The 26,509-nt window shown below is 45.7% G+C and overlaps 1 protein-coding gene across 2 annotated transcripts in view; it reads right to left on the reverse strand.

Annotated features, from left to right (window-relative positions):
* MYO1E (myosin IE) overlaps positions 1–26,509 on the reverse strand; it is a 237,249-nt gene that overhangs the window by 12,830 nt on the left and 197,910 nt on the right. Inside the window, exons 20-27 of one of the 2 annotated variants that reach the window (XR_010109926.1) lie at positions 24,785–24,899; positions 24,405–24,574; positions 22,548–22,693; positions 13,777–13,923; positions 11,685–11,842; positions 8,917–9,009; positions 4,218–4,419; positions 3,670–3,741 (exon numbers count right to left, since the gene is read on the reverse strand). Coding sequence is in view for 1 of the 2 variants with exons in the window: in XM_003827902.7 (XP_003827950.1) it covers positions 4,218–4,419; positions 8,917–9,009; positions 11,685–11,842; positions 13,777–13,923; positions 22,548–22,693; positions 24,405–24,574; positions 24,785–24,899 (1,031 nt within the window). In the remaining variant the exon portion in view is untranslated. The remainder of the gene's footprint in view (positions 1–3,669; positions 3,742–4,217; positions 4,420–8,916; positions 9,010–11,684; positions 11,843–13,776; positions 13,924–22,547; positions 22,694–24,404; positions 24,575–24,784; positions 24,900–26,509) is intronic. The other variant, XM_003827902.7, reaches the window with a different exon arrangement.

Raw genomic sequence — 26,509 nt, forward strand, 5'->3', positions numbered from 1 at the left:
AGTGGAGACGGGGTTTCACCGTGTTAATCAGGATGGTCTTGATCTCCTGACCTCGTGATCCACCCACCTCGGCCTCCCAAAGTGCTGGGATTACAGGTGTGAGCCACCGCGCCCGGCCTGGATGAACTGTTAGTAGGATTCTTGCCTAACCTCTTCTCTTTCCTTGAGAAACAGGAAAGATCTTTGACCTGAATTAAGACTTCTCAAAAGCTATGCTAATCGATGGCAAGATCCTGATTCCCACGCAGATCTCTCAGTGTTTCCTGGAGAATGATAATGATAGCTACCATCTGCACCAATACTGCAATGAAAGGGTAAAGAATGCAGTTGGGATGGTAATTAATTTAGTGAAATCTTCATGCTCTCTTCAGAACAACTGATTGAACCTAAAATAAACTGATAAAGACTTGCCTGAATTAACTTGAGGTGCTAATTACATCATTTGATTTTATCCATATTACATGATCCAAAATAAATTACAGAAGAAGTGCACTGAGGGATGAGAGAGAGGAAGGAAAGATAAACCCAGAATGTGAAAGCCAGGAAAGAAAGACCATAGTAATCCTACTTTTATAGATTGATAAAGTCAAGGTGACTGTTTAGAACTTTGATGTATAGGAATTTTCATGTTTATGGAAAAAGTACAAACTTGGGATCCTAAAATTCCCTGCATGCTTCAACAGCCTCCTGTGGAATAAATGCAATTCATGTTTTCTTGGCAAATAGGAGAAGCTGTTAAATTTAGGTAACCATGGGGATCCATAAAATGCCACATCCAAAGTCTCTGGCCACATTAGATACTTTTAATTTTCACCTTTACATGTTTTAGAAAATAAATACTAAGAAAAGGCTGAGCCTTTTGCCCAAGGTACTATTTTGTAAGGAATGTTTGCACAGCAGATTTAAGGTTACAAAGAGGAGGCTGGCTAAGACACAGTGTGCCTACTAATTGTGTTTTACATACAAGGAAATCTTACTGCCTAGCAGACAGGTGTGAAGGTGTCCTCTCCTTCCGGCCTCATGGCCTGCCTCCAAGACAGCACCACGTGTACCCAGTCTTTAGGCTGGAGGGTGGCAAAGGGTGCCATAAGACTTAAATAGGGAACCACATGGCAGAGGGCTGGAAGGGAGCAGCCTTGGTTAAGACACAGTGTTCCTAAATTGCCTACTTTTGGCTGACAGATGCTCCCAGCTGGCTGATGTGCAAGTTTGCAACTTGCAAAGTAGGCTGGAAAGATGGTTTTGCTTGCCAAAACCAAAGTAAGTAGGCAGCTAGCACACAGAGCTAAGAGATTTGGTGCATTCTGTTGACTGCTTTTAATACCCTGCCTACTTTGAGGCATCAAACTGGGCCTAGGTGGGATTGTGACTTAGTGATGCTCACCCACCTGAAAGGTGTAGGTCTGGGTTAGAGAGCAAAAATCCCATAAACCTAACAGCACCCTTGCAATTCACCTTCACATGGAGGCTTCCCTGGCTTTATCAATCAGACTACAGGTGCCTTCAGACCAGTGGTTTTCAAAATGTGGTCCCTGGATCAGAGCATCACCTGGGAACATGGTACAAATGCAAATTCTTAGGCCCTACCCCAGACCTACAGAATCAGAAACGCGGAAAGTGGGCCAGCAAGCTTTCCAGGGGATTCTACTGCACACTAGAGTTTGAGAACTACTGGTTTAGACCAAGCCAATCATGTGAACCACGGTCATGAGAACTGGTGGGATATAGCTACTTACCCAAGACTGGGGGGTAGTGGAAGGGAAGAGGAGAGGGAGACACACACACACACACAACACACACACACGCGCATGCGCACGCATAGAGAGAGGTCTACATAAGGGCGGCATCCACTCTACTGATGGCTGTCTGTGTGATAAAACTAAGGTGCTTTCAGCTGGGCGCGGTGGCTCACGCCTGTAATCCCAGCTATTTTGGGAGGACAAGGCAGGCAGATGACGAGGTCAAGAAATCGAGACCATCCTGGCCAACATGGTGAAACCCCATCTCTACAAAAAAAAAACCAAAAAAATTAGCTGGGTGTGGTGGCACGCACCTGTAGTCCCAGCTACTCAGGAGGTTGAGGCAGGACAGTCACTTGAACCCAGGACATGGAGGTTGCAGTGAGCTGAGATTGCACCACTGCACTCCAGCCTGGCAACAGAACAAGACTCCATCTCAAACAAACAAAAAAAACCCCCCAAAAAAACCAACTAAGGTGCTTTCATATTTGTAGCCCAAATGAAGTGAGATAAGACTTGCCAGGGCAAAAGGAATGCTGCTAGGAGAGAACGTGGTAAAGTTCTTAAGAGCTCTGTGGTCTTTAGAAGGAAGCTGCCAAGGCAGGAAAAACATCAAATAATAGGGCAAATAATAGGGCATAAAGATGAATGGGGCCAGGCACAGTGGCTCACGCCTGTAATCCCAGCACTTTGGGAGGCCAAGGCGGGTGGATCACGAGGTCAGGAGATCAAGACCATCCTGGCCAACACAGTGAAACTCTGTCTCTACAAAAATACACACACACACACACACACACACACACAAATTAGCCGGGCGTGGTGGCGGGCACCTGTAGTCTTGGCTACTCGGGAGGCTGAGGCAGGGGAATCGCTTGAACCCGGGAGGCGGAGATTGCAGTGAGCCGAGATTGTGGCACTGCACTCCAGCCTGGCAACCGAGTGAGACTCCGTCTAAAAAAAAAAAAAAATTAGCTGGGTGTGGTGGTGCGTGCCTGTAATCCCAGCTACTCAGGAGGCTGAGGCAGGAGAATCACTTGAACCTGGGAGGAGGCTGCAGTGAGCCGAGACTGCACCACTGCATTGCAGCCTGGGCAACAGAGCGAGACCCTGTCTCAAAAAACAAAGCAACCAACCAACAAACAAAAAGGTAGATGGATGGCTGCCCCCTCAGAGGAAGGAGCTGTTGTTTCTCTTCCTGCACAGGTCTATTTTGCATTCATACCTCCTGATCCTCATTTGAAACTTCTCCATGGTGCTGGAGACAGGAGACAGTGGAAAATGGAAGTGGGCTTGAGAGAGGGGAAGAGAAGAGGGAGTGGGTGGGAGCAGGCCATTACTAGCTTTAGCAGACAGAGCCACTCCACCATGGAGAGTCGTGCAGAGCTGGAAGATTCCTTACAAGTCTCTAGTTCAACCTCCATGAACTGACGGGGGTCCTTATGATCATCACCCTGTCACCGTCATTACCACCCTCAAGCTAGAGTTAAGTGAGCAGACGCCTGCATGCCAAGTACCATGCTAGAGATTTTATGTATATAATTTCTAGTCCTCCCAACAAGTTTGCTGCAAGTTTGATGGCATTACATTAGTGCTTAGACAAGGAAACTGAAGCTCAGAGAGGGCAAACAGCAGGTCCAGTGTTAGAGAGGCCTCTCTTTCCCCTTATCTACCATTTGACAACACTACTCTGAACACTCCTGCCTGGTGATCCCCATCCACCTGGTGCCTGGATGCTCCCAGGAACAAAATGCTGTTTACATATGAGGGCAACTCATATTTGGGTTGCTACGTTCTTCCTTTTACTGGAGCCAAAATCTACCTCCTGGCAGAGTTCACCAACTGGCTTTCAGTTGGCGCTAGTTCCATCCCTATGACTCCACAGGACATGTCTTAACCCCCTTTTAAAACTGATAGGTCTTTTAATACCTACACAGAGTTTCAGGAATCTTCACTTCCTCCGGCTAAAAAGGCTGGGTTCTCTTCATCACTCTTTATTTATATTCTAGAAAGGCAGAGAGGCTCTCACTGTAAAGCCACAAAGACCCATATTCTTCAACAAATATCATATAGAATGCTGGGATGTTATGCTTAATGTTGCTGAAGACTCTTAAAGCTGTTGTATTTATGCAACTGCAGGCACAGACACAAATCAAAAGATCCATTATTCCTCAACCATGCAAGAAAGCACAAAGAGGTCACAGAGTAACCATATCTGGGGCCAAAGGGAACCCGTCTTCTGATGTTTCCAAGATAAGCCCTCTCTGGAGAATGAAATGAATTGTGTGCTATTAATGTGGCTGTACCTTTACAAATAACCAGCCACAGCCCCACAGCCTTGGGTCCTGGCATATAGCACTGAGGTGGAAAACTAAACCTTAGAATCCTGTGTATTGACAGCCCACAGGAATCTCTGAACCCTTGTTTTGAATGATGGAGATGGAGCTTGCCGCCTTCATCCACAGGATGTGAGAATCTTACCCTGCAGCTCCCTGGTCCGGGACCTTGAGGAAATCCAGGCTCTCTGGCGTCTGTGACACTCGGTCTGAACCGGCAGACTGCTGCCGAGGCAAGGGCGGGCGGGCCATGGAGGTGTACAGGCTTTTCTGATTGGACCTCTGGCTTCCAGGAGCATGGGGATGTGGCACATACTGGTTTCTGATGACTCCGTTCTGATGGTATCCTAGAGAGAGGAAGAGAGAAGGAAATAAGGCTCACATTTTTGGATCCTTTGCCAAAAGTCTCTCCACATTTCTTCCATGTACTACAAGGGCAGCTTACTTAACTTCTGAGTCTCAATTTCCGCATTTGAAAAAAATGGAAGGCATCACTGCTAACACATTGTGAGAATTAGAGCTGATTCCCTGTTTTCCCCATCACCGGGCTTTACTGAGGTATAACTGACAAATAAAATTGTATGTATTTAACATGTACAACAATGCATGGTCAACTTCCCGGGATGTGCCCGGAACACAGCGGACACTCAGCACATGCTTGGTAGCAATAGAATCCCCAGATTTCCTGGGGTTCAAAGCCCACAGTAAGGTAAGCTTGCAGCCGGCTGGGAGACACCTTCTTGGGCCTAAGAAAAATTATGAGATTATGACTCAAGAGGGCTGACAGGCAGCTGCTTAAACAGCTGGACATCCATTTTCGAGGGGTCAATCTTGGGCATCCACGGCAGGAGCCTGCTGTGTGAGGCAGAGGGGGTGCTCTACACAGGCAAGGGAAAAGTGGCCACCCAGTTGGATCAGTCCGGATGGAGCAAGCTCTCTCAGCCAAACAGCGATGTCTAGTTAAAATCGCATTAGCCAATAAGTAATGGGTTACAGTGGCAGGCTCCAAACCATGCGTCTTGGCAGACTCGGGCATTAGCATTCCACGCTACGTATGAAGAGGCCCTTATTCATTCTCCCACTGACAGATCTGGGCTGAGTGGAGAAAGAGAACAAGACTCTTCAAGGCCCACTTTGGTGAACCCCACCTAAAGACCTCTTCCAACCAAATTAAGAGAACTCTTTGGTACCAGTGGGATGACCCTTAGAAAAGGATTAGGGGTTCAGTTCTGGCTCTGCCTCTGAGAGCTATACTGATCATGAGCAAGAGAGCTGATCTTTCATAGTCTCAGTTCTTCATGAAAGAACCACGAGATAGGTCCAGAATCTACTTGGTGGCTTCCAGCTCCGACAAGCATTTTCTCTATATCCTTATTATTGCAGAAATATTTCATGCCCAGTAATAATAGGTGGAATTCTTACTTTGAACCACGGTTTTCTCAGGGTGGAGCTTTCAAGAGGGTGGCTCCTCATCCAGCCATGTCTCTAGCAATTTCCTCCCATAGGCCGTCAGACCAGATCAGAACTAGACATTTGGGGCCAACAGCTGCTCTTCATCTTACCTCATTCCCTCAGTGAGTGAGAGCTGAATGGGCTCCCACAGGGTCTGGGGTTGGGGAGGGTAGAAGGACCCCGCTTGCTGCCTAGGGTCCCAACAAAAGGAGAGGGGCATCTTAAGAGTGTGACATGCCCTCGGGATGTCACATGGCCAGTGATAAAAGTGGGGTCCCCACAGGGGCTGCCCCACATGCTGCTCGAGATCCCCTTGTCCACGATAAGGTCAGAAATGAAGAGTAAGCATTTAGAAACCTTCATGGCAGTTTGACAGATCTATTTCATGCCTGTTGCATCTTATAATAAGAAATTTTGGCTTATATTTTATATGTTTTGAAAATTCCATTCTTCTACTAATTCATTTTTATTGTATCATACAAATATATGGTTTGTGACGGACTGGAAATTTTTTTAAACCCCCTGAAAACCCCTGGTCTTTCACCACAGACAGTTTGAGAAGTGCTGGTCAAATGGGTCTGGTCCCATTGTCTCATTTTTTTGATAAAGGAACTGTCATTTAGAGAGTTGGGGAGCCCTGCTCAAGGTCGGAAACTCTGTGGCCTGATTTGATCTGAGGCTACTTTGGCCAACCTAGCTGAGGCCAGTGAGCTTTCCAGGTGGACTTGGCCAGAATTCTCCACTGGAACTAGCGCACACGCAGTAATATGATACTACAGTGCTTCTCTTAAGTTCCTTTGTGCTTGGATTTTCTTCAAAGAAGAAAGGAGGAGACAGAGCCGGGTCAAGGCAGGATGGGGACTCCAAAAGAGATGAGAATTAGTTTCTCACTGCTGGGCCCCAGTGTCCATACTTTAGCATGCAATGGTGAGATTCCAGAGACTAAAGAAATGCCCTTTTCCGGGGGGGGGGGGGGGGGGTGGATGAGGAGGGGAGACAGACTCTCACTCAGTTACCCAGGCTGGAGTACAGTAGTGCGATCTCAGATCACAGCAACCTCTGCCTCCCCACCTCAAATAATCTTCATGTCTCAGCCTTGTGAGTAGCTGGAATCACTGGTGCATGCCACCACGCCCAGCTAATCTTGAGACAGGGTCTCACTCTGTTACTCAGGCTGGAGTGCAGTGGCATGATCATAGCCACCTAAGCCTCCCACTTCAGCCTCCTGAGTAGCTGGGATTCCAGGCATGTGCCACCATGTCCAGCTAATTTTTATTTTTTAATTTATTTTATTATTTATTTATTTTTGACCCAGAGTGTTGCTCTGTCACCCAGGCTAGAGTGCAGTGGTGTGATCTCAGCTCACTGCAATCTCCACCTCCCGGGTTCAAGCAATTCTCGTGCCTCATCCTCCCCAGTAGCTGGGATTACAGGTGTGCACCACCATGCCTGGCTAATTTTTGTATTTTTAGTAGAGACAGGGTTTTGTCATGTTGGCTAGGCTGGTCTCAAACTCCTGGCCTCAAGTGATCTGCTCGTCTTGGTCTCCCAAAGTGCTGGGATTATAGGCATGAGCCACTGCACCTGGCTGCAGCTAATTTTTAAGAACATTTTTGTAGAGATGGGGTTTTGCTGTGTTGCCCAGGCGGGCTCTAACTTCTGGTCTCAAGCAAGTCTCCTGCCTTGGTCTCCCAAAGTGTTGGGATTACAGGCGTAAGCCACCATGACCAGCCTCAAGAAATGCTTTTTACTCCTTATCTTGGACATTGGTACAAATAGAATTCTCTTGGCTGGGAAGACTGGAATCAAATACAGTCTCAAAATGACCCTATCAGACTTAGAATTCTAAACTGCTTAATACCAAACACTCTGGGAGTAATTTTTTATGAACTGAATTTTGTGAGTGATGGAAAAACATTAAAAGGTTTTATGTATTTTTGCAAGCATTCTGCAAACACTACACAGATTTTTAGAGACAGAAAATCTTAGATTCAGGTTTAGAGTGTCTGGATATGTCAGTTATATTTTTACTATTGAAAATGAGAGGCCAGGTGCAGTGGCTCACACTTTTAATCCCAACACTTTGGGAGGCCAAGGTGGGATGACTGCTTGAACCTAGGAGTTCAAGACCAGCCTGGGCAACACAGTGAGACTCCGTGTCTACCAAGAGTGAAAAAAAAAATGAGCCAGGTGTGGTGGTGCGTGCCTGTAGTCCCAGCTACTCAAGGGGCTGAGGTGGGAGGATCACTTGATCCAGGGAGGCTGAGGCTGCAGTGAGCTATGATGGCGCCACTGCACTCCAGTTGGGCAACTGAGACCCCATCCCAAAAAAAGAAGAGATAAATATGAAATATAAGCATAAATTTTATAACAATTTTATAATACTCTCAGATATTACTTTATTTTTTTGAACAGGCCTCCTGAATCCTAATCTCAGAAAATAAATAGAAAACAGATTTCTTCTATTCAGTCATTAAGCTGCTATAACTTACAAAATAGCAGCCCCCTCCCCTCCTTATCCATGATTTTGCTTTCCACTGTCTCAGTTACCCATGGTCAACTGTGGCCTGGAAATATTAAATGAAAGTTCCAGAAATGAACAATTCCTAAGGCTTAGGTTGTGTACCATCTCACCCTGTCCCGCCAGGACACGAATCGTCCCTTTGCCCAGCCTATCCATGCTGTGTGCGCTACCCCATCATCAGTCACTAAGCAGCCGTCTTGTTATTCATAATGGCCCCAGGAAGCTGGCAATTTGGGTATGCCAAAGAGAAGCCATTAAGCGCTTCCTTTAAGTGAAAGTGCTTCCTTTAAGTAAATTCAGTAACAATGAATCTTCTATCTGTAACATTGTGAAGACAGAAAAAAATTTCTCCTGGTTTTGTGGAAAACTCAAACTGGAAAAGTATAGATAGGTTTTGGTAATATCTGCATTTTCAAGCCCCCACTGGGGGTCTTGGAATGCATCCCCCGAGGATAAGGGGGAGCTGCTGTAGTGGTATTTGGCCGGAGCTGGGTAGTGGTGGTGGGGTTAGACCTGTAAACTCCTATTTCCATAAAGCAGCATCCTGTGTCTTAAAAGCTGACAACAGTCTGGTTGTTACGGACAAGGAACTCCTTTCTCTCTGTCAGAAGCCTTTCCTAAGGGAGTAATATTTCGAGGTAATGAAATCCAGATTGCGAACTCAGCTGCAGTTCAGTCTCACTGACTCCTATTTTTCTGAATTTTGAGGTCTCAAGTAGGGCTGCTGTGTTGTACATGTGGCACTGAAACGGTTCATGCCTGGTTAATATGTGTGCATTGATTTGCTAATGGGTTTCTTCCCAAACATATTTTATAAGTTATGGGTCCAGATTTAGTGGTCCCAGACTACGGTACGTAGCTGGCTTACCTGGGGGAGGAGGGGCAGCTCTCACTGGGTAGTTGGCATTTTGAGTCCCACTGGAATAACCTGTATTTTGGGTAGTGTTCCTTCTGGTAGGACCTGAAATAAACAAGACAAAGTTAAAATCAGTGCTACTGGTTGGTTTTATGGATCCTCATGGTTCTCTGCATATGGAAAATTTTTGAGAAGCTTGGATTCCAGCTCTCAGGTGGATCTGCAGGAGAACAGTTGCAGTGGAGAAGGAGCCGTTGAGGGAAGTATGTAATGGTAGCTATTGGGTGGGAGGGGCTGGAGGATAGGTTTATAGAGGTACAGTTTTGAAATGTTAGAGACGGTGGTTTTTAAAGAAGGATTGGTCATCTTACAAAGGTGTTTCTATTTTTACAGACTTTTAAAAGAGACAGATGGAACATTTTAACATTTGCATTCATGTTCTAAACACTAAGTGGCTGAGCAGGTTCACTAATGCTGCGGATCAACGGGGTTGGCATGAAGCCCGTTCCGGCACTGACTGCACGCCTGCCTACGTCAAGCACCTTGCACGCAAGAGTGTGTGTTCTACGGTCCTTGAACTAAACACAGACCACAAGGAGGAGAAGCAGACTTGTACCCTTGACACAGACATGAAGGAATTAGGAACAAGCTGGGGCCAAAGGAACACACTGTGGGTCACAGTCAGGGCTGGACAGCAGGGCCAGAGGAGCCAGAGGAGATCTCTGCAGAGACATCTATGTGGGGAAGAAAAACAATAGGGTCTCGAATGGAACAGGAAGGAAGGTAGGATTAAACCAGCTGGAAGAGGGGTGCAGAGGGAATTTCTTATAAAGAGAAGAGCTGAAGAATAGAGAAGGATAGGAGGTGACAAGGTGCACAGTGCAAACACAGCAAAGGAGCTGCAGCTCTAGGGCCTGGGAGAACCGACCACGTGGGATCGGGGCAAACCCAGTGTGGCCTGCTGGACGCTTCCCTCCCAGTACCTAGGCCACTCTCGCCACCCCAAATAAGATAGAATCCAACACCTATTGGGCAATTTCCACTCTGGGGCCTGCTGCATAAACATAGCCTGCTGGTTATTTGCAGCCTTTCTTTGCCCGGCTCTGTGCCCTGGGGTCTGAGTCCTGTGGACAGCCAGGCCTCTGCCTTCCAGTGGGGTGAGGCCTATAGGCCAGGCCAACAGGAGGCACTGGAAGGAGACTGGAGTGTCAGGAGGGAGGTGGGGGACTTCATGTGCCTCCTTCCTGCCTGTAGCCTTCAGGCTACAGGTTCCTCCCTCTGCTGCTTCAGGTTTGCGGATAATAATGATTTCCTGCCACTCCCTTTCCCTGGGTCCCTACTTTGTTCCCTAAACCCTGTCCACATCTTTTCACTGAAAAATCTCTTCAGAAATCCCTCCAAAAGTTGTTGTCTGTTTTCTGCAAGTACTAACGGATACACAGACATACATCAACATTTTCTGAGTGGCTCTACATATATAAAGATATGATGGCATTTGCTGGTATTAATATGTTAGAGAACATGTTAAGGTGTACCTTTGCAGACAGATTTGAGAAACGGCTAATTAATTAATTAATTAATTTTTGAGATGGAGTTTCGCTCTTGTTGCCCAGGCTGGAGTGCAATGGCGCGATCTCAGCTCACTGCAACCTCCACCTCCTGGGTTCAAGCAATTCTCCTGCCTCAGCCTCGCAAGTAGCTGGGACTACAGGCATACGCCACAACACCTGGCTAGTTTTTTGTATTTAGTAGAGACTGGGTGTTGGTCAGGCTGGTCTCAAACTCCTGACCTCAGGTAGTCCACCTGCCTCGGCCTCCCAAAGTGCAGGGATTATAGGCATGAGCCACCGTGCCTGGCCTAGAAACAGTTATTTTATATATGGCATCTTCATGTGTGTGATCACACACAGGCTAAATCTTAGAACAATATCACAATATATGCATACATAGCATGTATGATTATTCTATGCTGTGTACGATAGATATAAGTTTATAAATATCAATTATAAATACAAAAATAAAGGCCAGGGAAGGAGTTAGACTGGGGTTTGAGGTAGTGCGTGCGTGTGTGTGTGTGTGTGTGTGTGTATGGTGTTTTATTTCTTTTTCATCTTCTTTTTTTTAATGAGGCAGGGTCTTGCTCTGTCACCTAGGCTGGGGTGCAGTGGCACCCCAGTAAAGATCATGATTTACTGCAGCCTTGACCTCCCAGGCTCAAGCCATCCTCCCACCTCAGCCTCCGGAGTGGCTGGGACTACAGGCATGCACCACCATGCCTGGCTAATTTTTATATTTTTATTTTTGTGTGTGGAGACAGGGTTTTGCCATGTTACTCAGGCTGGTCTGGAACTCTTGGGTTCAAGCGATCGTCCGGCCTTGGCCTCCCAAGGTCCTGGGATTATAGGTGTGAGCCACCACGCCGGGCCCAGTCAATTTCTTTAAAGGTGGCATAGAGGATGATGTTGGTATTGTGGACAAGATCTGACTGGAAAGGGAGGGGAAATTTGAAGCTAACAAACTTTGATTTGTTTTAACCACAATATTGTAATGCCAGGTGTACTGATACATAAGTACTAAGTCCCTCAGAAACTTTTAACCTGCTCATTTTCCTTGCTGTTGCTTTAGTTTGAAATGTTCCATTCTGAAGAAAGCCTGAGCCCCAGCAAGCAGAAGGTGTACTGATTCTCAGCCCCCACATCTGTGCACATGTTTGCAGCATTTGCTCGGGAGACTCGGGGGAGCGGCGGCAGTTCTGCCTGCAGGGCCCATGGAGCACTTACGGGAGTTCTTGGGCAGTCCAGGTCCGATGCTGACCTGCAGCACTTTGTTACTGGGCTTGAGGACAGCCAGGTCCCCAAACCCTTGGTGGAACTGCACTTGCCGGGAGCCCCCCGCACTCCAGGGGCCCCAGTTTTCCTTTTTCAACTTCAGTTCAAGCCTGCAAAAAGCACACTGGGGTTAACAGGTCGAAGGATGCAGTGAGAAAACGGTGCTCAGAGATCCCGCCACGGAGTTCTGCTGCTGGAAAAGCATAAACATGAGGCGAGAACGGACAATCTACACCAGGAGCAGGGCCCTGAGGATGCGCACCGCATCCATGGGGTGGCACTGTCGCTGCATGACAATGAGCCAGAAAAAGGAGCATCTGGGGCCCGGTACCGTCAGACACCAGGTGGTGAGGGAGGTACACCTCGCTAATGTGCCAGTGCCACTCTGTCAGGTGGTCTCAGAGGCACCTGCTGAGGGGACAGAGGAAAGAGACAATTTCCAGGTCATACCGCTGTGCTGTCATTGTGCTTCCAGCTGTTGTCCCTGATTCTGTGCTTGTGGAGGACTGAGAGATGCCAGACACAGGCCAGCTTGAAGACTCTAGCATAGAACCTGGCTTTGTTTAGTCCTGTACTATTCTTGCACCATCATAGCCCACCCAGGGATGGAAAAAGACACACACTAGCAACCAAAATCCAAATAGAAGGCAGGATTTACCTGCAATTCCCAAACTCCCCATCCAGTTTTAATGCTTCTATATTGCATATATGCCTGTATTATGCAATCCTTATTCTGTTTTTAAGTTATATTTTCTCATATCATAAGAAGGAAAAATCATAATTTTAAGTAGCTGCCTATTATAAGTTTCCCTCATCATGATATAAAGGCTTTGTCTTGGCCTTATTTTTGTAGCTAGGAAAAGATGGAGGATATTCCCATTTTATAGATGGGGAAATTTAAAAAGAAAAGTTAAATAACTTTCTTTCTGTGTTTTAGACAGGGTCTTGCTCTGCTGCCCAGGCTGGCGTGCAGTGGTGCGGTCTCAGCTCACTGCAACCTCTGCCTCCTGGGCTCAGGTATCCTCCCACCTCAGCCTCCCGAGTAGCTGGGACTACAGGCATGCACCACCATACTCAGCTAATTTTTTTTTATTTTTTACTTTTTGTAGAGATGTGGTCTTACTATATTGCCCAGACTAGCTAAATAACTCTTACTCAGCAAATATGAGATTAGAGGGTCAACAGTATGCCAGCCAGTACCTGGTCCATTAGATCATGTTGCCAAAAGAAATGAAGGTGAGGCTGGGCATGGTGGCTCAAGCCTGTGATCCCAGCACTTTGGGACGCCGAGGCGGGTGGATCACTTCAGGTTAGGAGTTCAAGACCAGCCTGGCCAACATGGTGAAACCCCGTATCTACTAAAAATAAGAAAACATTAGCTGGGTGTGGTGGTGAGCACTTGTAATCCTAGCTACTCAGGAGGCTGAGGCAGGAGAATTGCTTGAACCTGGGAGGCAGAGGTTGCAGTGAGCCAAGGTCGCACCACTGTACGCCAGCCTGGGCAACAGAACAAGATGCCATCTCAAAAAAAAAAAAAAAGAAAAGAAAAAAAAAGAAAGAAAGAAAGGTGAACCACCTACACAATACGTTGGCCACCTACAGTCCTCAAGCCCCCGGAGGCCCTACCAATAAACAGGTTTTATTATGCATTGGTTTGGGGAATTTAAACCCCCACCTCTGTCACTTTTATCTGCTTCCAGTGTGATTCTACTCCTGTCTGCTCTCCTAAATTAAAAGAACCCTTTTTTGGGTGATACATAAAAATCTGCCTTTGTCTGCCTCATTTAGGTGATTTTTGTCTAAATGATAAAATACACTAGTCTATGAAGTCATTATTTCACAGAAATGCAAAAGTAACCTTTTCAAAGTCTGTGACTACTATCCAGACTGTCTTCTGCAGGCTCTAAGGTTCCACTGGGGCCAGCCAGACCCCCCCCACTCTTCTCCTCGCAGGCCTCCTCCAGCCCCATCCTGAATCGCAGGGGTGCGATCAAGACCCCTTTTTAGCTACACGCAGAAGTCTGGGTCCCAGATCCGAACTTACGTATTGCTGAATTTCAGAGGTAGTTGCTTCTGGGTCTTCTCCTCGTAACGCTTTGCTAAGAGGCTTAGGAATTCAGTTTTGAAGACAGATTCAAGCAAACTGTCATACTCTTGCTCATGGAGAATAAAAATGTCATCCTGCATAGTACTGTAGAGAGATTGGACAAACACACTTGGTGAAAGCTGTGCTTCTGTTTACTCTATTGTTTTTTTTTTTTCTTCCATTTTAAAAATCCTGCAAGATAGTGCTAAGATTTTACAGTCTTTCTTTCTATAAGTAATAATCTTTCAAACAAAACCAACAACAATGAATTACATAATGAGATTGCTGAAATCTGCTTTCAAAGAAGGTTTATAGTCCAACAAAAGCATGATCAAAGTACTTTTTCCACATGATTTTTACAATCAGGAACTTAAGGACAATTTAGCCCATATTAAAAAAAAATCCATTTTCAAGTCCAACTTGTGTTTTTAAGATCATAAAAATCCAGAAAGTTATGAATAGAATGCAGTTGAAAAGGGATGACTCTACATTTAAGTTCCAAGTTAGTATAATTTATGATATGGTTGTAGCTATTGTAGTAAATTTGAACTTGAAGAATCATAAGCTCGGTTCTCAAGAGGGAAGCCAATATCCTGGACTTCAAGGTACTTATTAAGAACCTTCTGGCAAACAGTGCTCTGTGGACACTGTAGGCCAGGAGCTACTAGAACGTACAGACACGTCCAAGTTCAGAGATGCAAAGGCCAGAATGGACAAACAGCAAACAAGCAAAAATCATCACCTTCAAGCTAATGAATTTTGTCAGACAAGGAAAGAACACACCTTTGCGGGAACTGCATGTTTGGACAGGGTGGGATTGTGGAGAAATTTATGCCTGGAGGGGAGCAGGTGTTACAAGCTATAGGGTGATGGCAGAGAGACGCTGAGGCAGACCCAGCTCCGAGGAAACGCTTGGTGGTCAGGGGAGGTTGATGAGACAAAGTTCCATCTTCAGGCCTGGCTAGGCTTGGTAGAAAGCGACAACATGTATGTAATTGAGAATTTGCATTCCCTGTTAGATTTATCACTCAGGTGAATGGGGCCACCACCCCAAAGACTATAATATATAAGTTTACGAGTATCTCCAAGTACCACTGCCAAATACCGAAGACAACCCTTTGAAGAATGAGATTTCGTTAGGGATTGTAAGCATTTTCCCAGGCATTAGAAACAAATTAGGCAAACCTGCTTCAGTGAATTGACCATGGTAACATTTTATTCTCTCCAAGTGCCACAGACACGGTTCCTTGTATATCCAGAGCCCTGCAGCGTCACTCAGGAGCTCTGCTCTGCTCTCGGAGCACCTGGTGTCACTGCACCAGTGGGATTACTGTGGCTGTGACAAAGCCAGATGATGAGGCAAGGGGATCACAAGAGGACTGAGCTGTGGAGAATCTTTGAGACCCTGGATCCTTCTTCCATGTAAAATCTGACCCATTTAGAAGGAAACTCCTGTGGTATCCCTGTTCAGCCCCATTCACAGGTCAAGGTAGGGGTTGGGCCCTTCTTGGAATGACAGGGCTCCCTTGGGCAGAGAATCTTGGCGGACTATCTCAGGCTTGTCAGGAACCTTCTCTCCCGACTGAGACAGGGAGCTAGTGACCCAGAGCTGATGGAGCCAGTAGCTGTAGCCACAGCCTCTACCTTGGTCTGATGTTGAAACTCATTCACCAATGTGCTAGTATTAAGAAGTGTGGCCTTAAGGAGGTGATTAAGTTACAAGGAAGAGGTCCTCATGAATTGGATTAGTGACCTTACAGAAGAGGTATGACAGAGTGGTTTGCCCTTTCTGTCATTCTCCCATGTGAGGACACAACAAGAGGCGCCATCTATAAAGAAGAGACTGGGCCTTCTCCAGACACCACATCTGCCTGCACCTTGACCTTGGACTTCCCGGTCTCTAGAACTGTAAAAATTAAATTCTTACTGTTTACATATTACCCACTTTCAGTCCTCCTACAGGAAAGGGGCTTGGTAATCCACAGGAGAAAAAGAGGTCGAAGGAACCACAGCACAATTGGATAGGAAGGCGTAGAATGGCAGCACGCGCAAACCATGGGGGTGGGGCGGGGCGGTAAATGGAGTTCACTGGAAGCAAGAGGCCAGTGTCAGGGGAAAGGAGCTTGGTCCTTTCATGGCCAGCTTACTGAAGAGCAGCCAAAGAGTTTCCCTTGGACGTAAAGTCAGAACCCTTTACAGTGTTTTTTGGACAAATAATAGCCATGTGGGTGGAACACTTGGTCATTATCATTACCTCAGATGTTTGTTTTCAGACATCCACACATCATAGCCATGCTTCTTGCCCACTCCTGTGATAGTTGGGATCAAGGATAAACCCTGACAAGCAGTGGTTTAAACAATAGACGGTTTTCATCTCCGTCACTCAACAGCTCATGCAAAGGCAATTCAGGGCCAACGTGCCAGTTCCATAGTGCCTGGGAACAAACACCTCCTACTTCCCTTTAAAGGTACAGCCAGCAATCTAAAACCCCAAAAAGCACTTATGAAAAGCTGCTCAAAAGAGCTCTTCCAAGTCATTTTGAATTAATAAAGTCTAAGCCTCCTGGCACCCTAGCCCAGGTGTAAGAACCCGGCTGCATTAGGTAGAGTGCATGCAACAGACCAGAGTAAAACAAGAAGCTCCACTTTTTGGCCTTTGGGGTGAGGAATGAAACGCCTTCCTGTTTTGGTTGTTTGCTCAAAGCTTTCTTTGGCATGTCTGGTCATGCCTGGTGGCCTGGCTGAACCGTGGCAGGATGGTGATTATTCAACAGGGCTAAATGAGCCCAACACAAGTCACCTTGAGTGGTTTAATGTGCTTAGATTTATTAGGAGTTTCATTACTATTATAACGAAAAAAGCAAGCGGGCCAAAACTTCAAGGTCAATTATCAGCATGAATCTAGAAATGAGAAGAGATGTGTTGGGACACTTTGACTTTAACCATCAACTCCAAAATCCCCTCCCTTCAGTGATCCAGGCATTGGAGCTAGGCAGACCACCTTCACCCAGGCCAGGGTCTCAGCTCATTCTGCTCTCCTTAGCCCAAGCTCCTGGACCTGAAAACAAAGCTTTCGTGTTTATTTATTCTAAAAAGTCAGACTTATCTTTGGACTTCACCCCTGACTTATTCCTATGCTGCAATTCCTTACAGATGTTTGACGCTATAAGCTGTGTTGAAAGACCTCTTCCTAGTCTCTGGTTTGGATCTGCCCTTGTTTTTTTATTCCTCCGTCTTTGCGGCTTACTGTTGTATTGCTGACAACACTAGAAAATCTGTTTTACTCTCTTCACCAATATATCTTTTCACAGAAATGTTAGTTACAAAACACCAAGGAAAGTCCTGAAGGAGTTTTTTTTTTTTTTTTAAGCTGAAAAGGCAATTTCCAAGGATAGCCCTGCCTTTATTTAAGCTTTTATAAAAGTCTTTCCTGATTATGAAATATATGCTGCTTTTAGGAAACTGGAAGATACGGAGGCGAATCAAGAAGAAAATAAACCTTGCCCAGAATTCTACCACTCAGAGAAACCAGTGGCACCAGTTTCAGAACCTTCTTAACTTCTCTGAGAAAGCCCGGACGCAGATGCAGGCCTCAGCAGTGACGTGTCCGGCTCAAAGAAGCTTCACATGACCCACAGGTGCAAAGACCCACTCTCCTCTTTTGTGTCCCAGGAGTATCCTTTAAGTCACGCTGGGAACACTTATAGTAAGGCACATGTTTACTCAGCTGTCTGTTCCCCCTTCCAGAATGAGAGGAGCTTCCTGAGGCAGTGACTGTGCCTCATCCACCTTCGAATACCAGGGCTCAGCACCAGGTAGGTGCTCAATCCCATGATGTTGACAACTTCCAGGTTCCCAATGCTTACAGGCCATAGCAAGTCAAGATGCCAGTCATGCTTCAGGTCAGCAGGACAGGCAGTGAAGTGGGCTGTTTTTATTGCCAGAAAGTTTAGGGGATTCAGGCAAGGAAACATTCTGGGCAAGAATGTTGTGACCAGGGAGCTGGAGCCTCTGTCTAAAAGCACCGTCTTACGGGTTGTTTTTCCAGTTGGAGATAAGTACTGGAAAATCTATTAACCCAGACAGACGCACAACTTTTGGTCTCATCCTTCTGGTGATCAGCCACCAGAATGAGAAGAAAAATGAGAAGCCTCATCAGAGAGCCCCAAATAAGAGCTTCCATGGCACCGAACTCAACACCTACAATAGCAAAGCCAAGAACATGGGTCACTACACCTGTGGTCACCCTTCCTGCAACTGAGTTTTTCAAATAAGAGTGGGGCCAGGCCAGTACTTGAACAAGAAGCAACTCTGGGAGGATCCTTCAAAAACCCAGGCATGGCCTTCTGCCAGCAGCCACCATACGCTCAGAAATCCCGTGTCTCAACTCTGTATTGGTCACCTCCTGACATTCTTCCCAAGTCTCCAGTGAAGCCAGAAATGCAAGCGTCAGTGTTTCATTTTAATTTTTATTTATTTATTTATTTTTGAGACGGAGTCTCACTCTGTTGCCCAGGCTGGAGTGCAGTGGTGTGATCTTGGCTCACTGCACCCTCCGCCTCCTGGGCTCAAGCGATTCTCCTGCCGCAGCCTCCTAAGTAGCTGGGATTACAGGCACACACCACCATGCCCAACTAATTTTTTTGTACTTTTAGTAGAGAGGGGCTTTCGTCATGTTGGCCAGGCTGGTCTTGAATGCCTGACCTCAAGCAATCGGCTCGCCTCGGCCTCCCAAAGTGCTGGGATTACAGGTGTGAGCCACCACACCCAGCCTAATTTTTATTTAAATAAGGATTTTTCCTGATCAAATTATCCTGGAGTCCCTTTGACAAAATATTGTCTTAATATCTCTCTGAGCTATTGGCCCTATTTCTACCTGTTGGGATCCTATTTTTTCTTGTAAATGAAAACTTCAAAAAAATTTTTAACCGTAACTCAACTAGACATGTATCTGTATGTTTAGAAAAGATAAAGACTTCTAAAAATTTAACATCTACTGGAGGATTAGAAAAACATTTTATTACGGAAAATTCTAAATTGTAAACAAGTAGGATAGTAGGGCCAGGTGCAGTGGCTCATGCCTGTAATCTTAGCACTTTGGGAGGCGAGGTGGGTAGATCCCATGAGCCCAGGAGTTGGAGACCAGCCTGGGTAACATGGGGAAACCGTGTCTCTACAAAAAATACAAAAATTAGCCAGAAGTGGGGGTGCATGCCTGTAGTCTCAGATACTTAGGGGGCTGAGGTGGGAGGATTGCTTGAACCTGGAGGTCGAGGCTACAGTGAGCCGAGATTGCGCCACTGCACTCCAGCCTGGGTGGCAAAGTGAGACCCCGTCTCAAAAAAATAAAAAGTAGTATAGAATGAACCACCACATGTCAGATTTCAAGCACCAATTCACGGATAATCACAATTATCTACAACCTCACTCTCCCTGCTTCCACTTTAAAATAACTTCCAGGTTATTTTAAACCAAAGTAAAAACTATGATATTATTTTTATTTGAGATAGGGTCTCACTCTGCTGCCCAGGCTGGAGTGCAGTGGTATGATCATGACTCATTGCAGCCTTGACCTGTTGGGCTCAAGCAATCCTCCCACCTCAGCTTCCTGAGTAGCTGGGACCACGGGCACGTACCACCACTCCTGGCTAATTTTCACATTTTTTGTAGAGATGGGTTCTTACTATGTTGCCCAGGTGGGTCCCAAACCTCCTGGGGTCAAGTGAGCCTCCTGCCTTGGTCTCCCTAAGTGCTGGGATTACAGGCGTGGGCCTTTATTTTATGCTCAAATGTTTCAGTATATATCATTAAAAGATAAAGTCTCTTTATATTAAAATTAACCACAAAACATTATCATACCTACAGAAATAAACAATAAATTCTTCATACCAAATATTTAGTCATGCTCACATGTTGTCTCGTAACTGTTACTGAATGGTTGGTTGGTTTGAATAGGAAGCTGTAGGCCCACTGTGCACTGACATTAATTGTAAGAGCTAGAGATGGGCTAAGATCAAGCTTATGGGATACTTTGATAAATCGTAACTAGGAGGCCATATGTTGATATCATTCCAGCCAATAGTCAACTGGTCAATCTCAGAAATTCTTAAAAACACATACAGATGTTGCAGCTTTTTTCCTGAAGTACAAGCCAACTGTTAAAATCTTTCTCTATGCCAGTACTGAAGTATTTTGAGAACACACATGCATGTTCAGTGGTCTGGTACCAGAATTAATTTCCACTCTGGGTTCGATTCTGCACACACATCACCCTCTGGTTGCTTTCCTAACTTGGTTCTGATTACTGGCCTAACTCAAGTATAAAGAAATGAGGGGACACTATTATTCATCTTGGCAAGTGTGAGGTTCAGTGACTGCAATACACAGACATCACAAGTTCAAATGACTCACACTTTCTTTTTTTTTCCTTAGAGTCAGAAAAACTTTTAGGCTAAGTACCTCATTTTACTACAGCCTTTAAAAAGGAAAGACCACAGGAAAGGAACCTTCCAGATAATGAATACTGAACAGGAAGAAGAAAAAGAAGCTGGTGCTCCCATGACAGATTATATCCCCAGAGGCTGTAAGAGAAGACAATAAACAAACAAAAAACAATAAAAGGAAGAAATTTGAGTGAACAGTCCCTACAGTCCCTGCTTGACAACCCCCTCAAGGACTTATCAATAAGATAGTAAGTTTCAAAGTGCTTGATACAAGTGTAGCTCAAGGCCAGGCACGGTGGCTCACGCCTCTAATCCCAGCACTTTGGGAGGCTGAGATGAGTGGATCACTTGAAGTTGGGAGTTCAAGACGAGCCTGGCCAACGTGGTGAAACCTTGTCTCTCACTAAAAATACAAACATTAGCCAGGGGTGGTGGCTCAGGCCTGTAATCCCAGCTACTCGGGAGCCTGAGGCAGGAGAATCACTTGGACCAGGGAGGCAGAAGTTGCAGTGAGCTGAGATCACGCCACTGCACTCCAGCCTGGGTGACAGAGCGAGACTCTGTCTAAAACAAAACAAAACAAAACAAAATAACCACAGAAATGTAGCTCAATTAGGATAATTTATGGTCCCAGTCATGAGCACTCCACCAGGGGTCTGAGGGACTGAAGACAGACCTGGGCAATAACAGAAAGAACAAGTCACTCTTGGCACAGCGACTACACACACCTTAGAGCTGTGGTTCCCTGACTTTCACCTGCCGTGCCTGCCAAGCATGTTGTGGCCAACCTGGCTTAGTCCAGGCATGGCAGGTCCCCATGCAATGACAAACAAAGCAGGAGCTTCCTGTTGGGTTTCCACGGCAGCCTCAGGGCCCAGCTAGCCAGGAAGAGTGTGGCCAGCAGGCACTGCCCCGCTCAGGTTGGGACCCAGCCAGTGAGCTGAATGTTCAGGAAGGCCTTCAGAAAATCAGTCAGCGCCTAGAGCTTTTAAAAAAAAACACAACAAAAAAAAACCAATAGCCTTGAAACCTACCTGAGGTGGGGCTGCAAAATGGACACTGTGGACTCATCTGCTTAGCAACTTTACCACATCCTGAGTTGGCACGTTTTAAATACTTAACTGCACTGCACTGCCTGGCCCTTTATCCAGGGAAATTAGGAACAGATAGAATCAGAAACCACAGAGACACAGGCAAGAATGGATGCAACTAGAAATCTGTTTTGGATTATCAGACTGGAACTCGGATTTCCAGCTCGGTACATCAGACGCCTGAGCACATGAAACCCCTGCTTTTTCCTGAGCGCACCAGTTTTGCCTTCTGTGTGGAGTAAGAGTTTGACAGGCGTCCCTATTCCATGTTCACGTGAGAGCAGAACATCTTTAACGCAAAGGCCCAAAGCTTTTCCTGATTAAAGTAGTGTTAGCCTCAGAGGCCCAGGGACACGATTCTCGGAGGAAGCTATGGGGCTCAAGGAGGCCTTTCTTCCATTCTTAGTCTTCATGGATTGCGAGGATTTCCTGTGTCAGCGGAACCTAGTCTAGGGGTTCTTACCATGGGAGGACTTCGGGAGGACTGAGCATGGGAGGACTCCTAGTCTGGGAGTTCTTGGCACGGGAAGATCTCCTATGCTAAGAACCCCTAGCCTAGGTCCACTGACGGAGGGGATGCTGACGGCCAGCAGAGGAGCCCTTCTGCCGAGAGGAAGCCAAGGTGCTGCCGGGAAGAGCAAGGGCCCTTCCTGAGGCCTTGTGGAAGCAAACACCACTCCCCACTGCCTGAGAACTGGAGCGAAGAGAGCATCTCACGATGACTCCAGGGCTACAGAGAATGGAGACCAACTTGCACTCCCTAAGGAAGTCCCAAAGAAACTTCCCTTTCAGGACCCTCTGCTCAGGGAAATGGGTGAGGCCTCCAACCTGGGTGAGGTGGACTGGGGGACAGGGCTCTGAATCCTTGGCTCTACTGCAACAAGAGAAATTATTCTCTGAGGTGTTCCATATACCGGGTTCATTTCTAACATGTTTCGGTTACCATAGATCTGGGTCCCCCTTGATTAGAGGAGCTGTCCGGAGGCAACCTTTTCTTGGTACCTTCTTCCTGACATATCAAGACTTGCTGAGACTAGGGAGTCTTCCCTTTGGGACGAAGGGAAATTCCATTCTCTTGATCATGATTTTGACAGCTGGGAAGCCCAGCCCGGCCTTCCTCCTGGCTGTTTGGAACAGCGGACCGTGATGCTGAGGCGAGAAGGGGCAGTCCTGCCTCTGCGCCTCCACTACTCACCTGAGGGACACAGACAAGATCCGTTCTATCTCGATTTTCCGCTTCAGGACTTCTTTCACCAGGCCCTTGTCTGGGCCCTGTTTGACTTTTTCTCGTCCGATTAAGTACAAGCACTTTGGGGTAAGGAGCAGGTCTCGCTTTACACCCTGTAAGGAGAGGAGCTTTAAGAAGCTGGACAGGCCAGGCATGGTGGCTCACACCTGTAATCCCAGTACTTTGGGAGGCCGAGGCGGGTGAATCACCTGAGGTCAGGAGTTCGAGACCAGCCTGACCAACATGGTGAAACCCCGTCTCTACTGAAAATACAAAAATTAGCTGGGTGTGGTGGTGGGCGCCTGCAATCCCAGCTACTTGGGAGGCTGAGGCAGGAGAATCGCTTTAACCTGGGAGGTGGAGGTTGCAGTGAGCCGAGATTGCGCCACTGCACTCCAGCCTGGGTGACAGAGCAAGACTCCGTCTCACAAAAAGGTGGACAGACATGGTCAGTGTGATGACAACAATTCACACAGTGGACCGCTGTTACCAGGACAGGGGGAAGCTGCCTTGGACAGTCAATCTTCACTACTGTTGAGAGGCCATTCCATTCATCACATGACCGGGCCCCATGACAGTGAAAGAGGGCATTGTTCATGATTATTAGGATGACATGTAAAAAATGATGACATTTGACTCTTTTTGACTTAAAAACTGGCAAACTCATATGGAGTCACTTCATATATCAGGACAGCAGGTGTAAAGGGAAAGTCACCAACACCTGTGGTGAACTTAGCAAGGATGCACTACAGCATGTTTCTAAACAGGGGGCAGTGTCTGCATATATTTTCTTGGGAGTTCATAAAATTTTCATTCTAAAATACTGATATATTGTCATTTGAATGATAATTCTCAATAATCTAATATAAATCTACTTGGGAATTTGTGGGTAACCACTTTATAATGAGTACCGCTGCGAGAGCTAAGCACCCCTGTGTGCATCCAGGGCTGCCGTCACAGCAGCTGGTGCCATGCACAGGTTGCAAGGAATGGTTTGGTTTTAGCAAAACATGCTTCTGTTGTTTATTTCATTAAATTTTTTTCTTGACCTCCCCGCCCCTGGCAAAAAACCAAAAGCTCTTAACGGGTCCATGAGCTTCTGAAGCTTCAGATTTTCCTATTAGGACCAAGACTTTATCAAAAGGTATCTAAAGGAGGAGGTGAAAAATCAACTGTTCCTCCTGTGGCTGGAAAAGCCTTACTTATCAGCCACTCTGGGAAAATGGATGAGGATACTCTGCAATATTACTTGATATTCTGAATCCTTTGATTCAACGATTTCACTCCTATCAATTTCTTCTAAAAATATTAGGAGACAGATAGATACACAAAGATGTGTGAAAAGATGCTCACTGAAGTTACGATAGTAAAAAAGAAAAACTCACTAAAAATTGATTCATGAGAAATTGGTTAAAAATAATAAAGCATCTGTCAAATGGAATACTACGCAGCCATGTAAAATAACTTATATTGCTAACTGTATTACTATCGAAAATTCTCCCTGGCATTATTTAAAAGACAAACAAACAAAAAACCACTTCAGGACATAAAACAGCATGTAATGTATATCTCATTTTTTGTAAAACTAAATACGCAAATGTATGTTTTCATAAAAACATTCTGAAAGATATGGATATACACAGAATGTTAACAGTGATTGTTTCTGGGCATAGGTGCCTGTTTTTCTTTTGGTTTACTGTATTTTCTCTAAATTTTTCTACAACGAACACATTCTGATTTGGTAACAACAAAAGCAAAATAACAAGTTATTAAAAAAATAAGGAATCTGTTTGGTGATCTCACAGGCAGGCAGTTAGCACGTACCTTGAACCTCCTGTCATACTTGGTGACTGTGTCTGCGAAATCAATCTTCTCCCTCTTGCCCACAAACTGCTGGAGTTCTGGGTGCTCTTCCATCCCAATATAATCCCCTATAAAGTTCCTGTTAATACTGTTTCTCCTTCTCTCCTTCTTGTTCAATAAGAGGTCTGAGGCTACAATTCCCAAGAGGGTCAAGATGGAAGAAGGATAACTCAGTCAGAAAAGGGAGGAAAATACTGTGGAAATATACAAAGAAACTCTAAATGATGCAATATTTTTAGCGTGACATTATATGCAAAATAAAATGGAACTTAAAACTTCACTTAAGCTCCAATTTACTCTTCAGATTTGTTAAAATCAATGAAACAAAATTGCTAAAATACCTTCTTCTCTCATTTGAACGTATTTCTTCCGGGCCACGAATTTCCTCCATGATTTCTGTATCACTCGAGCATACCCATCATACTTTCTCTCTCTCATCTCTTCTAAAAGAAATAGCTGTGAATGGAGAGAAGACAAATGTGAGCCAAGCCCCAAGCCCCAATCCCTGAACAACACTTTTCTTGTTATTCCAGGGACACTCAGTTTAGACAATGACACACGAGAAGCAGCTTCTCTGATTCATGAACGAATATGTGTAACGCTTACTGTGGCATGTTGTTTATTCTCACTATAAAATGACCTATACTTTTTTTTCTTTTAATGGAAAACAATGGGAAATAGGAGAATCTGAGTGTATTCAGTTAGACCTTGTCCTGCCTTGCTACAGTCCCTGTGAGAATCGAATGAGCGATTCAATGCTTCTCCACTTATTCCCCACCTTGATCCAAAGAGTATATTATTAGGAAGTCAGATCAAGTGAGTGGGTGGAGGCTGTTGCTGTTGTTTGGCGCGGCATTTCGGCATGCAGCCTCTAAACAGAATTTTCCAGTTTCTGCAGGAGCTGGGCTTGTGCTGCTGTGGAAGGAGGGCTGCCCTACTTTCAGTTCCAAGAAAATATAGACTTCCTGTCTCAGGATTCACCAATCTCAGGATTCACCAAGGAGCAGCGGAGCAGAGGATAATAACCACAGTGACTGGAGCTGGACGTGAGGTGTGTTAATGAGGACTTGCATTTGCCCAGAAAGGCTGGGGCTGTTTAGGGACCACATCAGCCTCTAGCAGGTCTTGAGAGTCCGGCCATTTTACCAATGAATGCTGACAGCTGCGCCTCAACCAGGCCTTGGAATGATAAAGGTGACAGCAAACAGCTGTAGTGAGCCGAGTGCCCACTATGGGGCAGAAGTCACCCTAGATGATTTCCACACAGTTTCATTCAATGGCTCCACAGCTACATCAGCCGCATACTCTGTCATCTCTATTTTACAGATGAGAACATTGGAACTAAGACTGGGTGGGGCTAGAAAGTGAACCTAGGTCTTTCAGGCTCTGCCAGGCTCCTCCTCATTTAGACACGCAAAGCTTTCTCTGTAAATCTGCACTTGATCCACTTGTAAAATAGTAGGAAACCTTCTCATTTACCTTGAGAGTGGCTTACATGACTCTCTAGGAAAAAAATAAAATCAACCAATAAAAATCCAAAGTAAAGATGATGAACAGTCATTGCAAAAATGTTCCAGAAGTAAACAAGCCAATGTGGTTTGAAGGCAGCTGGGCTTGATTTGTTGTCTCTGTTTATCCGGGTGCATGCTTAGGAGCCAGACCTATCCTCTCCTGCCACTCAACTTCTCTCCTTCTCACAGATCCATCTGTGCAGAAACAACAACTCAAACTCCAAACAACAACTCAAACTCCCCTCCAGGGGAGGGGCCACGTAATTCCCCTGGCTTCAGTGCTGTAAACAATAGGCATAAGGACAGATTTCTAAACCCCAAGTGGAATGCACAGATTAGCAACTGGACAGAATGTTTAAAATCTGAGCCCTGCAGTTGCCTGTTATAAGAATATCCATTGATATTTCTTATCTTGTGTATTGGGTTTCTGAGTAAGTCTTGTTTCCTTCTTCTTTCCCAGAACTATTTTGGGCGTATCACAGAAAATACACTTGTGACTCAGAGAAAGGATGAAGAGGCAAACAATTCCCAACTTCCTAGAGACTATCTCAAAGA

The sequence above is a fragment of the Pan paniscus genome, chromosome 16 (assembly GCF_029289425.2).
Source record: "Pan paniscus chromosome 16, NHGRI_mPanPan1-v2.0_pri, whole genome shotgun sequence".
NCBI classification, from domain to species: Eukaryota; Metazoa; Chordata; class Mammalia; order Primates; family Hominidae; genus Pan; species Pan paniscus.